This window comes from Petaurus breviceps, unplaced genomic scaffold (assembly GCF_028583685.1).
Source record: "Petaurus breviceps papuanus isolate PSGF00001 unplaced genomic scaffold, PetGlider_PUasm1.0 126, whole genome shotgun sequence".
Lineage (NCBI taxonomy): Eukaryota > Metazoa > Chordata > Mammalia > Diprotodontia > Petauridae > Petaurus > Petaurus breviceps.
In genome coordinates, this window is record NW_027185655.1 from 9,468,216 (window position 1) to 9,485,513 (window position 17,298).

Consider the following 17,298-nt stretch of genomic DNA (forward strand, 5'->3'; position numbering starts at 1 on the left):
AGAGCTGCCCTGGGGGAGATGGGCTGCCTCTGGAGGCGCCTTCTTGCTGAGGGTCTTTCAGGAAGAGGCCAGCTAACGGCTTGTCCAGAACATTTTGGGGCGGGGCGGGGATTCTTTATTAAGTCTGAGCTGGACCACAAGGCCACAGAGGCCTCTTCTGGCTCAAAAATTCTGTGACTTTATCTTTTGTCTGATAAACATTCACTAAATGAGACTTTATATTTCTCATACCAGATTCTATCAATCGCGACATTTTAAAAATGCTTGAATTCTTTAAATCTGGACATGAGATTGTAGTCGATGAAGAAAGAGGGAACTTTCTCGAGACCCAGATAGCAAAGGTAAGTTGCAGTGGGAATTATTGGCAAGTGACGTTCTTTTTCATGTATTGGTGAATCATTTACCTTTACCAGATGTGTCCCCGGAGCTTGTGCTTCTGAAATACAGTATCTGTAATCTCCCCTTCCTTTGTGTTTGTAATCCTTACTTTGGAATTACACATAAAATACTTACACATTCTTAATCATAGTGTCTATCTCTGTGTATTGTCTTTTGTGTATAGGTTAGGTATATTTTGTCATCATGATGTTGGCTTTTTGAGGGACAGCTTATGGTTCTACACACACATTTGTGTTTGTTTGTTGTGCCCTGAGTGCCGCCCCCCCCATTCCCTGCTCCCCCCAGTGTTTTCTATAGTACTTATAATTATAATTATAATTAGTAACTTCCATGAGGGCGGGGATCGTGTCTGTCTCTCCTGTTGATAAGGACAAGTCAGGGTTTATCGAAATGAATTATTGCGTCCCCGGAATTGGACTGGAGCAAAGAAGAGCCTACTCCTTAGGCAGGCCGTTCCACTTTGGCTAGCTCTGATGCTTAATGACATTTTTCTTGAATACAGCCTGACTTTGCCGCGTGGCAGCTTCCAGCCTTTGCTGCTGGTGCTCTCTTCTGGGGCCCAGCAGAAGCATCTGCCCCTCCTCCCCAGGACACACCTTGAAGACAGTTGAAGACCCCCAGCCCTTTGAGCAGCTTCTGCTCTCCCGAGACCACGAGGTCCGCCGTGGTCCTGCTGGTCCTCTCCTGGACGCCCTTCCTGAAACGAGTGCTCCGCCTCGCTTCTCATGGGGGTCAGAGCAGTGTCCGGCTCCGCCAGTGCCATGTCAGTGAGGGCAGCTTCCCACCACTCCTCCGGCACCCATTCTTTCCATCTGTCATCGTCACCTCGGCCGGTCTGAAGGAGATGTGGCTAAAGACCAGAATTGTTCTGATACAGATTTTCTCTCGTTATTAATGATTTAAAGTAGCATTTCATTCTCAGTATTCAAAGAAATCTGTGATATAACCAAGGAGGATTTCCCCCCTGATATTGCAGATTGCAGCCTGTCCTATGTGACCGTAATCCATGTTCCACTGTAAGTTCACTATAAGAAGTCCATCCAATGTGCTGGGTCTTCCTCAATTCCTCTAGACATCTCAAGGATATCAGTAACCCTGCTGCTATTTGTCTGTCATTGCTTGTCTTCACCACGTGACCAAACCATCTTTGCTTTGTGTTGCACATTTCCCTTATGTGTGATACCTTTATTTCTATTCTTGGAAATTCCTTGTTGGTTGTGTGATGCATGGTATTATTTTTATGTATGGATGGTATATGCCTTGTTGGGAAAGAGCCTTGAAGGCGACATTTTGTTGTATGGAACCAAATCTTTTCCTATTATTAGTTATTATTATAATATAGTATATATAATATATAAATATAATAATATATAATAGTTATTATTATAAGCTATTAATAGTTTGCTATTCTTTTTGACACTGTTTGTATCTTTCAACAGTCTTTCTATTGGGTAATGGGTCTTGGTCTTCCGTATTTGTTTTCATTCCCTATTATCTTGGATACCAGACCCTTATTGGAGATATTTGATGCAATGATTTTTTTTCTCAGTCAACAATTTCCCTGTTCATCTAAACTGCATTTCTTTTGTATGTGCAAAAGATTTTCAATTTTATGTAATTGGAAGTATCTGTTTTATCATTTGTGATCTTGATCCCTTTTTAAGTTAAAAATTCTCTCCCTTACCATAGTTACAAAAGATACCTCCATCTGTTTTCTTTTTAATTATTTTGAACTTGAAACAACAAATAGGAAACAGTTCCTTACACAAAAAAAGGACAGAAAAGGGGGATTATATATGATACTATTAATCACTGTTGCAACTTTTTAAAAAGTGTACATTAAATTTAACACGATAGTTCTAGCAGTCCATTGCTTAAGTGTCCCATTTTCTCAATTTGTTTTCCCCTACTGTGTGTTTTTTAAATGTTTACTATTCTCTTTTCTGGTTTTTTTTTTGGAGGGGGAGGGGGTTGTTATTTTGGTTTCATTATTCCTCTCTCTTATAGTTCTGCCTCACTAAAAAAAGCCTTGGCACATGTGCCCCTCAAGGTCATCTCCTCTTTGCCGCCATATGGGAAGTGTGATGCATCATCAGTCTTCTGGAGTTCGCATTCATTGGTCATTGCATTGATCCCAAGTCTTGGCTCTGTCACAGTTGTTTTTGTATGATGGTAGTAGAGAGTTGGAGACAGAGAAGCTTCCCTGGCTGGCATTGGTGTGGCCCAACGAACCGTAATAGGAAATGGACTGGAATGTTACTGTGCTGTGAAAAACTGCTCCAGGCCGAGAAGCAGAGAAGGGCTCGCACCGACTGAGGAAAAGCGAAGCAAGAGAACCAGGAAAACAGTGTGCACCATGGCCGCGGCAGCATGAACACAGGTCAGGACAGCTGGGAAGCAGTCAGCGCTGAATGCTGGGTGGCTACGGCAGCCGCTCCCGGGAGAATCTGAGAAGCGCTCTGTGATGGACACTCGGGTGAGACTGGAGCGTGAGGGCACTTCAGACATGGCTGCACCTTCGTGCTGGGCCGGCAGAGCAGCGCCAGTGAGGCAACCTCGTGTGGGAGGCTGATGGGTAGAGCAGAGCCGCCGAGGGGGCTGCTGGCCGCTCCTGTTCCACGCTTCTGCAGTGACTTGTTACACAGACATCTTCCTCTCCTCAGCACTCTGGGAAGCGGCAGCCGCCTTCTGACCTCCAGCCTCCCTCCCTGACCTTCTCTCCCAGGATGGCCCTGTGGGATCCATTTTTCCAGTAAGATCTGTCAAGCCAACAGTGAAAGGCTCGGTTCTGAATGTGTTGCTTCATGAATACTGCCATCTTTACTTTGGCATTGCCACCCATCTTACCCATCAAGATACTGCCTTTTGCACCTGGGTCTTTCAGAAAGACATCTGAGCAGTCCAAAATATCTGTTTAATTAAAGGGATCGCCTCTAAGTCCTAACACACAGTGACTGCACTGATCCAATTTGTTTTATTTGATAAACTGCCTCATAAATGAGCCAGACTTAGATATAGTACCCTTGCTTCTTTTCATCTGAAAGTGGCCAGGTATGATGCCAGTTTTGCATTTGCCAGGGTTGATGACTACTCTGGGGCAGTTTGGTGGGGGGTGAGGGTGAACAGTAACCATCTTTTGGCTGACCCTGAACTTGGGAGCACTTCAAATTTGGCGCTCATTTCCAAGCTGTAAATGTCACCAGATGTGTGGGGGACAACAGTACAGGTGAATGATTATATAATGAACCTATCAGTTGCTTCTTAAACAAGATGAGTGGAATCTGTCCATACAGTCATACAATATTAAATTGTTTTACTGATTTTTATTGTATCGCTTCAGCCTTGTCAGTTTTTAAGTTATTAATAATTCTGAATAAGTAGGTCTTGGATTAATGAGGTTTGAATGTAAAAAATTATCTCTCGCTTGAATATTGTTAAGCCTGCCTATGGGGTTTGCTTTATCTTCTTGGATTATGGAATAAGTTTGCACCATTACACCATGAAATCAGCTTTTAGTCCATAAAGCTTTATAAAGTGTTCCAAAGGACAGAGGTGGTTTTGAAAACAGTTTGTTGCTCCGTGTGGTGGGAGCAGGATCCTGATGCCCTGCCCCAGGCGATTCAGCTCAGAGAAACTTAGAACCTCCTGGATGCCCGAGTCCAAGAAGCTTACCCTGGGCCCTGATGTTTGACCCCCTCCACAGGCAGCCCAGGGGCCTGAGAGCTTTCCAGAGCTCCAACCACCTCTTGTCCAGTCCTCCTCTCAGCACTAGGGGTACTATGGAAGAAAGAGACAGACAGGCCCCTCCCCGACTCTTTGGAACCCATTTGGGGTTTTCTTGACAGAGATACTGGAATGGTTTGCCATTTATTTCTCCAGATCATTTTATAGTCAAGGAAACTGAGGCAGACAGGGTACATGACTTGCCCAGGGTCACACAGCTAGTGTTTGAGATCAGATTTGAACTCAGGAAGATGAGTCTTCTGACTCCAGGCCCAGCAGCCTTTCCACTGGGCCACCTAGCTGTCCTTCTGTGAAGGACGAGGGTGCAGTGGTTCAGGGGCATGTTGTCTGTGTTAGGAGAGGGCAGAGGCCCTTCCCTACTTGAAGGTCCCAGAACAACTCTCTCATGGTAGATGGGACTGTAGGAGCTCAGGAAAGCTTTCCCCCCCGCCCCCAAACTATAAGATTTTCTATGAGTATTTCATTTTGTTCCCATGTTTTGGTTGGTACCAAACCAACTTGGTCAGCCCTGGCCTGCAATGCTCAGTCTGTTAAACGCTATTTAATTTTGTGACCTTTGCACCTGGGCCTTTTTCCTCTAGAGGCATTGCTTACATTGTGCATTATATGTAAGATTGAATTCCGCAACCAATAAATGCAAAGAATTTTTATATAGAAAGCTGTAGGTCTGAGCAGTTAACGTTACCGTATGTGTCTTTGTGTTTAAATACACATACCTTCCGGCCACATGGTTTTAGATAGACATCACTCAGATTGCAGGGTATTTTAAAACTGTCACTGTTTGCTGACCTCAGCCCCTAGAACTGGCAAACCAGATCTTTTCTGAAAGCTATTCAGGTGCACATAGACATGCGGGGACCTGATTTAACTGCTCTTCGAGCTATTTTCAAATCTGTTTGAAACTTTCATATGTGCCTGTCTTCTGTGGGTTCCATTTCTTTCTGAAAGCAATAAACATTAATCTCCTGCATTTTGCTTATGTAATGAATAGCAATGTTGGTATTTTCTGCCAAAGGACTGTTGGCATCTTGGCAGCTGATAAAAGCTGAAGTGTAAGTTATAACAAAAATAAACAAATGCAGGCTAGTGAATATAAGCATGATGGAATTAATTACATATGTTGAAATCTAAATGCCTTTAGTTTTAGTGAATAAGCTGGAACAGGAAAAAACATGGTCTGTATTTAGAGTTCAGAAAAACTACAAAATATATATATTGTAGACATGGTTTTTGAAGGCTTCCTCTGGAAGACTGAATGGGGTATATAAAAACATAGACCCAAGGCAATGTATGACTAAATTCAGTTTAAAAAAAAATGGTTTCCTTAGTCTTCTCACCCCTTTAAATTAATGATAAAACTCATATTGTTGTTTTCTTCTTTGAATACTACAGTATAATATGTTTGATTTCCAGGAAAATTTGAAAATTATGAAGTAAGAAAAACAAATCCAGCACAATTCTGCTAATACTCATTAGCATAAGGCAAAGGAATTTGGCTGTAGAATTCCGAAGTTTGAAGAAATGTGCCTCAGTATATAGTTAGGTAGACTCGAGTCAGTGATCAGTAGTTTGCTTCCCTCTCGGAAAATTAAAATGACAAAACTGCTTTATTCTTATTGCCAGTTTCCTGGTGTCTTAGAATATTATTCATCAGGCCACTGGGGATTTCCTAGAATATCTGGGGATAGGAAGTTTAGCTGTCTCTTTTAGCTTTGAAGCAAGGCTTATATTCAGTTCTTATTGAGACTGGTAGATGACGCATTTTAAAAATTTATTGATGTCATCCCATCATTTTCCCCCAGGAAAATACTTCAGCAAATTCAATTTTACAAGAATGTATTAAGCACCTACTTACTAAACAGAACACCAAGGCAACAGCTGACGCAGTTCCTCATTGCACTGATGCGCTGCTGACCAGAGTGGACCATTCAGCATTCACAGACCTCATTTCTGTGCATACGGTGCATTGAATTGCGTTTGCCAGACGTCCAACCAATGGCAACATGTCTTTTCTTTTTTTACTTCTGTTTCAAAGAATCAGATATTTTATGATAGTGGGGAAAAAACCAAGATAGTCCTGAAAGGAAATTAATTCTTTATTTTCTAAATTTAGCATTTCCAGTCATATGATACTTTCACTTAAGGCTGCTTTGAGGAAGGTTCTTTGTCATTGTGAACTATTATTATTCCCTGTTTCAACACCAGCATTTTGAGAAGATTCCATTTTGTCTCACAAAAGCCTGAAAAAATAAAATCTTTGAAGATATCTAGAGAGAGATAATATATACCTGTAATCTATTGACTATCTTAAAAAAATTGTTCAAGGATATTTAGATTTTACCCTTAAACCCACTAATCAAACAGATTGGTAAAATGTTAGCAAAATAGATCCGCATTTTGTTTTGATACCACACTTTCCAATAAATACTCCAATAGAATATTTCCTTACCAAAAAGGGAGCTTTATAAAACTGTCTAATAAAGTAATTGAGGCTGGCAGTACATCACTTTCTACTCTCAGATCTTAACTGAAAGGAAATATATTTAACATCAGTCATCTGGAATCAACATTGTCCACTGTATTTGACCTGCATTCTATTATCTTTTGAAGTTGTTTTTATTTATATTGTCATAGTTGTGCATATGATTCTTTTGATTCAGCTTTCCTGTTCTGTATCAGCTCATAAAAGTTTTCCCATATTTCTCTGAATTATTTATTCCTTAATGGTGTAGCCATGGTCCATTTCATTTATATACATAGTGCAGTTTGTTTAGCCATTCCCCACTTGATCAGCACAGAATTATTTCCAGATTCTTGCTTCTATAAATAGTGCTGCCATGATTATTTTGATTCACACAGGACTTTTCTTCCTGTTGACTACTCTGGTGTTTATAAACCTAGCCATAGGATAATTAGATTGAAGGGAAGAATGAACCATGTAGTCATTTTTCTTAACTCCGTATTATTTCACAGGACAGTTGGATCAGTTCACATCTTAACCAAGCCTGTTAGAGCTCTTGTCTCCCCACAGTTTCTTTAACTCTTTCTTTTACCATCTTTGCCAATTTGAAGATTGTTCTATGATACAAGCTTCTGTGTGGTTTATACCGCATCATTTTCTTTCAGCTGGATATGCCAACTGATGAGATCACTGCTAATTTGCAAGCCGTCATCACTGATGTCTGCAGGCACAAACCCCAGAGTAGTGGTAAGTTATCTGATATGTGCAGACCTTACGATACTGAGTATACTCCGAAAATTTAAATGAGAGAACCAGAGTATCTTAACGCCATGACAGTGCCGTAGATGAAAGCACGTCGGGTGAATGAATGTCAATGGGGAATCCGTGGAAGTATGTGGTCAGGAGTCATCCAGAATGAGAAGGCTTGGGCGGGGCGCCATCTGTACCAGTAAAGGGACCAGTCTCATCAGTAATGTCACAGTCCATCGAAGAACAGTGAATAATAGTCCTAGTGGAGGTGGGCATTTGGTGGGCCGCAATAAAGACTCAAATTCTGCAAAGGGTCCCTTGCTAATTTAAGGCGGCTCTTTTTTCCTCTTCCCCTTCCCCTCATCGTGCATACCAGTACACAACTGGCAGTTTTTGTGACAATGTTCCTGTTGAAAAGATGGAGGAATATGAGCTTAAACGTTATTACAACTAAATGAATTCAGAGCTGGTCGAATGGTCAGACTCAGAGATTAGTTGTTAGTGGTTTGGTGTTAGGTCAGGAGATCACTGTGGGGGATGCTTGCCTTAGGAATGCTTGGCTCTGTGGCTACTTTTTTGTCATTCATTTGCCCTCCTTTGCAGTATATTTTCTGCCCTCAGCACTCAGCTAAAACTATTCTTTCGAGTTAGCGTTGATCTTTAAGTGGCCAAATCTAATGTTCTTTTCTCAGTACTCCTACTTTTGAACCTCTCTACAGCAGCATGTGAGACTGTTGCAAACGCTCTCTCCTCTGGGTTTTTGTGTCACTGCACTCTGTCATCTTTGCTGCTTTATTATCCATATCATACTCTCTAATTCTGAGTGTACCCCACAATTATTTTTCTCATTTTTAAGCTCCCTACTTCTGTCAAGGGTACCACCATCCTTTTCTTTCAGATTCATAATTTTACTTTATCCTTGACTTCTTATTTTATCTCACCTTACGTATACAGTCATTTATTAAATCCATATTTAAAATTCAGTCTTTGGATCTTCCAGCTTGACCAACCACTATCCCATCCATCTCTTACCTAATATATCTCATCTTTCTTGCTGTTTAATTTCTTGAAAAAGATGTTTGTGCATTAGAATTTTGGCCAGTTTTGACCTGAGGACTGACAATGTCACATGTCTCCGTCCCTCTTCTTAGTAGAGAGATGATGGACCAGAGTTATGGAATAAGACCCAAGAGGTACCTAGGGTGCTCGTGTCTGGCACTGGGCATGATGAGCTGGAGAAGAGAAGGCTTGGGGTGGGCATGATGGCTGCGTTTAGATCCCGAAGGCTGTCATGTGGAAGGAGGGAGGATTCTCTGGCCCAGAGAGCAGAGCCAAGAACAATGAGGAGACAGTCTAAAGAGACACATCGAAGCTTGATGCAAGGAGCACTTCCTAGTGACCAGTGCTGCTCAGAAGCGGACTGGGCTGCCCTGAAAGGTTCTGGGCTCCTCCTTGTGGGATGTCTTCAGGTGGGACTGAATGACCACTCTTCAGGGATGGCAGGGGCTCTCCTTTTGTGTGTAGTTTGGACCCTGTTTGGGTCCTGAAGTCCCTTCTGACTCTCAGGCTCTGTGGTTATATGAGACACGTGTGTGCTGGTTTGTTTGGCAGTCCCTGTTTGTTATAAGGGAGAGTTTTACTGGCCATGCGGAGGAAGGGGTGGGATTGATGCTTTTTCATGTTGGTGCCACTTCCCAGTGAGGGCAGAGAGGTGGTGCAGTGAATGGAGTGAATGGAACTCATCTTCCTGAGTTCAAATCCAGCCTCAGACACTTACTAGCTGTGTGACCCTGGGCAAGTCACTTTACCCTGTTTGCCTCAGTTTACTTATCTGCAAAATGAGCTAGAGAAGGACGTGGCAAACCTCTCCAGTATCTCTGCCAAGAAAACTCCAAATGGGGTCGCAGAGAGTCAGACGTGATGCAGTGACTGAACAGCAACACTCCCCAGTGACATCCCCTCAGCCTACTCGTATGTCCAGCCTCACCAGGTCTGTTTGTGGCATCGTATTCACCCACTTGTCCATGTTTGAAGCCCTGGAATTATCTTTGACTCTTTTTGAAACTTTTATTGTACTTTTTTCCCCTCAACTAATAAGTGTTTATTTCCTCTCCCTTCTACCTGCTCCCCTCCAAGTGAAAAAGAAAAGAAAAAGAAAAACCAGACCCTTGTAACAGATACTGTAATGAGACAAAATAGATTTCCTCAGTGACCACGTCCAAGAAGGCGCGCCTCATTCTGCCCCTCGAGGTCCTCTGTCAGGAGGAGAGCGGCAGGCTTCCTTTCTGCTCCTCCAGAATCCTGGCTGGTCGCTGCGTTCCTCAGGAACGGGTTCTGAAGGTGTTCGGCATTGTTGTCTTTGTGTACATCGGTCCTCTGCTGATGATCTTTGACTCTTCCCTTTTCACCTTTCATGTCCCGTCAGTTCCCAGGTCCCTGGGAAGCTCCCTTCTACAGCATCACTCTCTGCCTGCTGTCCCCATGCTGGTCCTGTCCAGCCTTGCTGGCCACCTGATCCCCTAGCCTCTAGCCTCCTCATAGATCATCCTGCCACCTGTCTCTCCCTCTTCCAGTTCACCTCTTGTGCTGCTGCTGGAATAAACTATGATACATGTGTTTGGTCATGTCGCTTCTGATCAGAAATCTTTCGTGCCTGCCCGGTAAAGGTCAGACTCCTTTGCGTAGCATTCAGAACTTTCTGCAGTCTTGTGCTATGCTTCTATTCCAGCCTTACCTCTATCAACTTTATTTTTATTTTGTGGACGTGCCATGCCCTTGCTCCCACTGTTTTCTGTGCTTAGAATGTCTTCTCTTTTCCCAAGCTGAATTCTTACTCATCTCAACTTAAATGCTACCTTCCACACGAAGTTTTCCTGAATTTCCCTAATGTGCAGCAGCCCCGTTGAATGACTATCTTTTGGGTGACTGCTCACATGGACCTGTGATGTCATGGAGGTGGGTGTTCCTTGTGACAGCCCTTCTGTGCTGGCCTCTGAGGCCCCGTTAACCACGTCTGTGCCATCTCTCAAGTTTACTGCTGGTGACCCAGCTAAATTCTGGTGGCCCTTCCTTACTTTCTCTTGCTTTCAGAAAGGTATTAGTAGAGCACACAGACTGTCCAGTAATTATCCATGAGTTTAGCCCCTTAGTCAGCTCATCTTTTTTTTTTTGTCCGTCATGCATTTCTATGATGACATCATTTACTTAAACTACCAGTACAGTTCTGGCTAGCTTACACTGACCTGAAGTCAGGTGTTTCCTTTGGAGTGGGACATCATTTTAAAATGAAGCTACCACTTAGTTGATCACATTTCAGTTTATCTATTTTCAGGGAATCTCACTAAGTAGTGCTGGCAAAGTAGCAGCTGTGCTGAATGTTTAAAATAAATATTTACAGTCTTGTCACTTAATGTGAATATCACCACCTGCTCTCTTCTCTATTAACTTTGTAATAAAAAGAAATTTGGGTGGATATCATCTGGGAAAGAGGAATTACTTGGTGGGCACAAGGACATTTAAGGACAAATCACTTTTAGTCATGAGGCCAGTCTATCTTGTATGCTAAAAGGAAAGTCTTTTTTAACAAAGACTTTAAAATTGTTTAGAGTGAGTGTCAGTATCTTCCAATTGAATACAGTTTGGCGGTGAATGTTGCTTATTGTATGGCGGCATGGAGGCAGCAGGTATGTGCTGAATGTAACAAAAGTTTTGTTTTGTTTCCAGGACCTTTCATAGTACGCGCATTTCTTCGTAGTTCAACAAGTGAAGGATTGTTAATAAAGATCGAGCACTTATTACCTCAAGAAAAGGAAAAAGCAGAAGAAAGTATTAAAGAAACTATCTAAAAAAATCCATCTTGTGAAATGACTTTTATTGGATTTAATAATTTTCAGGTGACATAAGTCATTGTGTCTTCAAAATAAATTACTTATTTTCATCCTAGAAGTTAAATTTTGTGACCCAGATCATCAGAATAAGAAATAACATATTTAAGTAACCCCATCTCAGAAAAAGAAACTGAATGAGTCATAAAGGAACTCGAGAATAGATGGGCTTACAATTAATACTATTAAACGTTCAGAAAAATATTGACTCCATTTTTTCCAGATTGTAAAATTAGGAAAAGATAGCATTCTATCATATTCCTTCTATGAGAAGTTCCCAATACCTAAATCAGTGAGGTAGAAGTCAGAGAAAGAAAACTGTAAGCCAGTATTTCCATTGAATTTCATTGCAAATATATTGAATAAAAAATAATAGCAAAGATGTGATAGCTACATATTAAAAAGATAATACGCTATGACCAAGTTGGATTTATACCAGGAATATAGGGTTTATTCAGTATTAGAAAACTACTGGACCATTTTAATTAAAAAAGTAATAAAAATCATATGACTATGTCAATATTGACACAGAACAATTTTGACAAAATATATAACCCCCTTTATGTTCATAACATTAGAAAACATAAACATAAATGGACTTTTTCTTTAATATGGTAAATTATGGCAAATATAAAACCAGTAGCAAATGTCTTCTGTAAAATAGTATCACTAGAGGCCTTTGTAGTACAATCCAAGGTAAAGAAAGGTTGTCCATTGTCATGTGTTCTTTCATGCAGTTGTAGAGATAATAGTCCTAAGACAAAAAGAAATTGAAAATAGGCAAAGAAATAATAAAATCATCTGCTTTTTGCAGACCATATAGTAGTTTACTTATGGAATCCTAGTGCTATAACTAGAAAATTAATAGAAAAAATACTGGTTAAGTCAGGAAGCAGAATTTAAAATAAACCTACAAAAATCTTTAGGTACCCCCAAAAGAAAGTCCACCAGTGAAAAATAAATTTCATTCAAAATTACTTTAGAATATATAAAATATATAGTAGTTCACTTGCCAAGACACATAAGAATTATATGAATAAAACTGAAAATACCAGGGAAATTACAGAAGTCTTAAATATATGATGAGGAATTATTTGCTTGTGGTTAGAGTATAAAAATTTCTTTTCCTTTTTTTTTTTTTGGAAGGGGGAGGGCAGGGCAGTTGGGGTGAAGTGACTTGCCCAAGGTCACATGGCTAGTAAGTGTTAAGTGCCTGAGGTGGAATTTGAACTCAGGTCCTCCTGACTCCAGGGGCAGTGCTCTGTTCACTGCACCACCTAGCCACCCCATGGAGTATAATAATTTCAATACTACCTTAAGTAATTTACAAATTCCATACCAACCTAATCATATTACCAAAGGATTACCTTTTAGAGTTGCAGTTTATATATAATTATATAATTAAACTATATAAGACAGTTTAATATTAGCATCTTAAAGTGTACTGCAAAGCAATAATCATTAAAACTGTCCTGGTGAAGAAATAGAAAATTTGATCAATGGGATGATTAGGTACACAATTATATTTATGGAAGCAAACAGTGACATGTTCAAAGACATCAAACATTAGGCTAAGTATTAAGCTAAATTCCACAAACCTGGGGAAATGGCATGCAATCTGGTTGAAATTAGGTTTAGTTTAACATCTTACAACACATGCTTTCTTCTGATAAGCTCAAAGTACATAGAGGACATAGCTATAAAAAGTCATATATAAACAAATTGGGAAGTAGGGGCGTGGAGAAAAAACACTTGAACAAAGGAGAAAGTATCATAAGAGATAAGGAGTGCAGTTTTTATTACATAAAATCGGAAGTTTTTTGCACAAATAAAGGTGCTAGTTGTAACTAGAAGGGAAAGCTTTCAAAGCAAAACTTTCTGATAAATATCGAATGTTCGAGATTTGCAGGGAATGGATAACAAATGTATAAAAACAAGAGCCATCCCCCAATAACTAAATAGGCATAGCAAATAAGGAAATTCTCAATAGAAGAAATGAAAGTTAACATTAGTTTCAAAACACCATGAATGAATGAAACAACATTTATTTTGTTTTGTTTGTTTTTTGCAAGTGTTAACTATAGTTTTATCTCGTACTGGCTTTTAGAGACTAGGTGACTACTCCAAAACAGAAATAAGTTTCAGAACAAATATATGCTCTCCCAGAGAGGAAGGGGCGTGGTGGGCTGGGAAAATGGAGTCACTATCTTGAATCTGTCCCCCCAGCAAGTTTAGCAAAATAGTCAAGAGACTCCTCTTGGCTCTCCAGAGTTCACTGCTGGCTTCATCAATGTAGCTTTGACCTCCCTCCTGTCCCCTAACCCTCCCATGGCAATTATGCTCTGCCCATGAAATAGCGTTTATTAAGAGCTTATTCTGTGCTAGGCACTATACTAATTGCTAGGTATGCAAATATAAGCAAGAAAGTCTCCACACAGGAGCTTATATTCTAATGGTAGCATGATTGCACATTGGATAGATTACTAGATCTGAGTTCAAATTTGACCTTAGATACTAGCTGTGTGACCCTGGGCAAGTCACTTAACTTCTGCTTCACTTTCTTCACCTGTAAAATGTAAAATAAAGGTAATAGCACCTGCCTTTCAGGATTATGAAGCTAAAATAAGCTGATATTTGTAAAGTGCTTTGTCGACTACAGTATGATTTAAATGCTGGCTATAATTCCTAGAAATGAGAAGGTTGTGCACAGAATAGCATAGTTTTGAAGCAGCCAAGAAGAAATAAGAGAAATGAAAATGGAAAATAATTCTGAGGTTTCATCTTTCATCAGATTGGCAAAGATAACAAACAGAAAAATTAAAAATTGCTTGATGTCCATGCAAAATAATTGTATAGATTTAATTACAAAGGATTCCTTATAAATGACTTAAGTAACTAGAGGAATATTCAGTGCTCATGGCTGGGCCTTGCCAATAAAATTAAATGACAATTCTACTGATTTATAGTTTCAATGCTATACTAATTAAACTGTCAAAGGGACACTTTATAGAATTTTTTTTTTTTTTGCTTTTTGGAGGGGGGGAGGCAGGGCAATTGGGATTAAATGACTTGCCCAAGGTCACACAGCTAGTAAGTGTTAAGTATCTGAGGCTGGATTTGAACTCGGGTCCTCCTGACTCCAGGGCTGGTGCTCTATTCACTGTACCAATTAGCTGCCCCCACTTTATAGATCTCAATAAAATAATAAAGTTCATTTGGAGAAACGAAGGACCTAGAATTTCAAGGAAAATAATACAGGAATGAATGAAGAATACAACTTCCAGACCACTAATTACATTATAAAGCAGCAGACATCAAAGCCATTTGCTGTTGGTTGAAATGGAGTTGGACCAGACGGGAGAAACAATGAACCTCAGTGGTCTATTGTTGGCTGAATCAGAAGTCTCACTACCTCTGTGGATGATGTGGACAATTCCCCTGCGTGGTTATCTTTATGTAAATGACTCCCAGGTCTGTATATACTGCCCCAGGCTCTTTCATGAATTGCAATCCTGCAATACCATCTGCCTTTTGGACATCTTGAAATGTATGTCCTACAAAAATCTCAAAACTAGGCACATTCAAAACAAAACACATTACTTCTCTCCCCCTGCCCACAGCCCTCCCCTCTTCTGAACTTCCTTATCACTTGAGGGAAACACTATTCTTTCTTGTTTTATAGGCTCACAACCTCAATGTCATCCATGACTCTATCCATTCACCCTATACAAGTTATTCCAAAAAGCTTGGGGGCAGTTATAAGGTATTAGAGTAGCAAATTGAGATTAGACAAATTTTGGTTACTATTTTTGTTTTGATACCCAATAAATTCGAATACATTTACTCAAAGGATATAGAAATAAATTTGGTCTTTGTGCTCATGTGCTTACCCAGTTTACTATTCCAGTGACTTTGAAAGAAGGCTACTCCATCAAGCAACATTCACTGGTAATAGAGGGAGTTTCAGTCTCACCACAGCAACTCCAGAATGAGCTTGGACTGTTCCCTGCACACACACAAATGGAGGGGAAAGAGAGTGGATTGGACAAGGGGAAAAGCCATTGGCCATCAGGGCTTCCAGTGGCATGTATGCGCCAGGAAGAATCCAGGCCATAATGACTGTATCTTCTTTTAACTTCTTCAGAACTCTCCTTATTGCTTAAATAAGCTTTTTTTTTTTTTTTACTGCTTTTCTTCTGTTACATAAAGTTTGAACTCAATGCCCCAAGAAAATATGGAGCTTCCCCATCCTCTCCATTTTCTTAAAATCTAAATTAATTTATGGCAGTTTTATGGAACCTTGTGCAGATTGAAATTACAGACTTGAAATCAGAAGATTTACTTGACTTTCATGAGGAAGGAAAAGAAGGAGGAAAAAGATGATTAGGGAGTTGGATTATATGAACTCTATAGTCCCTTTCAGATAGAATTCTAGTGAAATGACTGGACTAAGTGGGACTAAGAAATACCTGTTGAGGTTTCACTGAGCAATAGAAAAATATTAAAGGTTTCATACAATATCTTTTTCTTACATAGATATAAAATGTCCAACTCGCTTTCTAAAAGAACCTAACCCACTGAATACAATTTGTCAAACCATAAATTTAAGTTCTATATTATGTCCTGTTTAAGAAAGTCTAATGGAAATGGTAAGAGTTGTGCAAAATAATAGAAGAGTTCAGTGGTGAGAGAATTGAGTACAAGAGGGGAAAGGGAAAAAGACTGTAGGTCTTAGTATTAGGTCTTCCTATCTCCCTTTTGAGATATAGGTCAGCTGATTCACCATTACTTGAAAATTCCTGTAATCTGCAAAACTTCAGGGGCTCTCCCTGTAAATGGAGCAATCAGAGCAGCCCACGGAATGGAAATTACATCCAAAGAAATAACGCTGAGAATCAGAGCAGCATCCAATCTCAGGTAAGAGGTTGCCCAGTCCTGCATTAGACTGAACATATTTCTTTTTTTTCTCCTGCTTGATAGTATTTTATATTTTCCAATAGTTTTCAACATTCACTTTTATAAGATTTTGAGTTACAAATTTTTTTCCTCTTCCCTCCTTCCCTCCCCTTCCTCTTCCCCAAGACAGCAGGCAATCTGATATAGGCTATGCTTGTACAATCATCTTAAATATTTCCACATCAGTCATGTTGTGAAAGAAGAATGAGAACAAAAGGGAAAAACAAACAAGAAAACAGTCTGCTTTGTTCTGCATTCAGACTCCTTAGTTCGTTCTCTGGATGTGGATAACATTTTCCATCAGTCTTTTGGAATTGTCTTACACAATATTGCTGAGAAGAGCTACGTCTATCAAAGTTGGTCATCATACAATGTAATTGTTACTGTGTAATGTTCTCCTGGTTCAGTTCATTTCACTTAGCATCAAGTAGTACATATTTCTGTTTGTGAGAAAGAGATAAAGTTAGAGTGTAAACCAGAGGTCCCCAAAATTATTTGGCCTTCTGCCCCCTTTTCAAAAAAAAATTACTCAGCACTCCCCTGGAAATCTACTTTCTTTAACCCTTCAACAGGTTTGGGTGTTTTTTTTTGGGGGGGGGGTCTTTATTAATTTGTTTGTTTACTTTGAGTTTACAAGATTTGGTTCCATAATCCCTTGAGTTTCAAATTTTCTCCCCCTCCCTCTCCTTCCCTCCCACCCCCATGGCGGCATGCAATCAAGTATAGGATCTGCAAATACTTTCACATCAGACATTAGTCAGGTTGTAAAGAAGGATTGTATCCGATGGAATGAACAATGGGAAAGAGAAAACAAAACCAAACAAGAAAAAGAAAGAGCAGGTAGTTTGCTTCAATCTGCATTCAAAATCAGTTCTTTCTAGTTCTTTCTCTGAATGTAGACATCTCCTTCCATCATAAGTCTTTTGGAGTTGTCTTATAACCTTGCATTGCTGAGAAGAGTCCGGTCTATCAAAGTTGGTCGTCACACATATGTTGCAACAGTTTTTTTTTTATATTTGTGTTATCTTAACTATCTATCTATCTATGAATCTATCTATCTATCTATCTATCTATCTATCTATCTATCTATCTATCTATCTATCT

The 17,298-nt window shown here is 39.9% G+C and overlaps 1 protein-coding gene and 1 long non-coding RNA gene across 3 annotated transcripts in view; one reads left to right on the top strand and one right to left on the bottom strand.

Moving 5' to 3' along the window:
• The window catches only part of MRPL1 (mitochondrial ribosomal protein L1), a 50,307-nt gene extending 39,016 nt beyond the window's left edge, over positions 1-11,291 (top strand). For both annotated transcript variants that reach the window (XM_069092736.1, XM_069092738.1), the window contains 3 exons: positions 235-341; positions 7,270-7,351; positions 11,078-11,291. In XM_069092736.1, the coding sequence (XP_068948837.1) occupies positions 235-341; positions 7,270-7,351; positions 11,078-11,199 (311 nt within the window). In that variant the 3' untranslated portion in view covers positions 11,200-11,291. The remainder of the gene's footprint in view (positions 1-234; positions 342-7,269; positions 7,352-11,077) is intronic.
• A 145-nt stretch (positions 11,292-11,436) lies between these two features.
• LOC138164799 (uncharacterized) overlaps positions 11,437-17,298 on the bottom strand; it is a 12,986-nt gene continuing 7,124 nt past the window's right edge. Inside the window, exons 2-3 of the long non-coding RNA XR_011169188.1 lie at positions 15,129-15,244; positions 11,437-11,992 (exon numbers count right to left, since the gene is read on the bottom strand). This is a non-coding gene — a long non-coding RNA (uncharacterized lncRNA). The remainder of the gene's footprint in view (positions 11,993-15,128; positions 15,245-17,298) is intronic.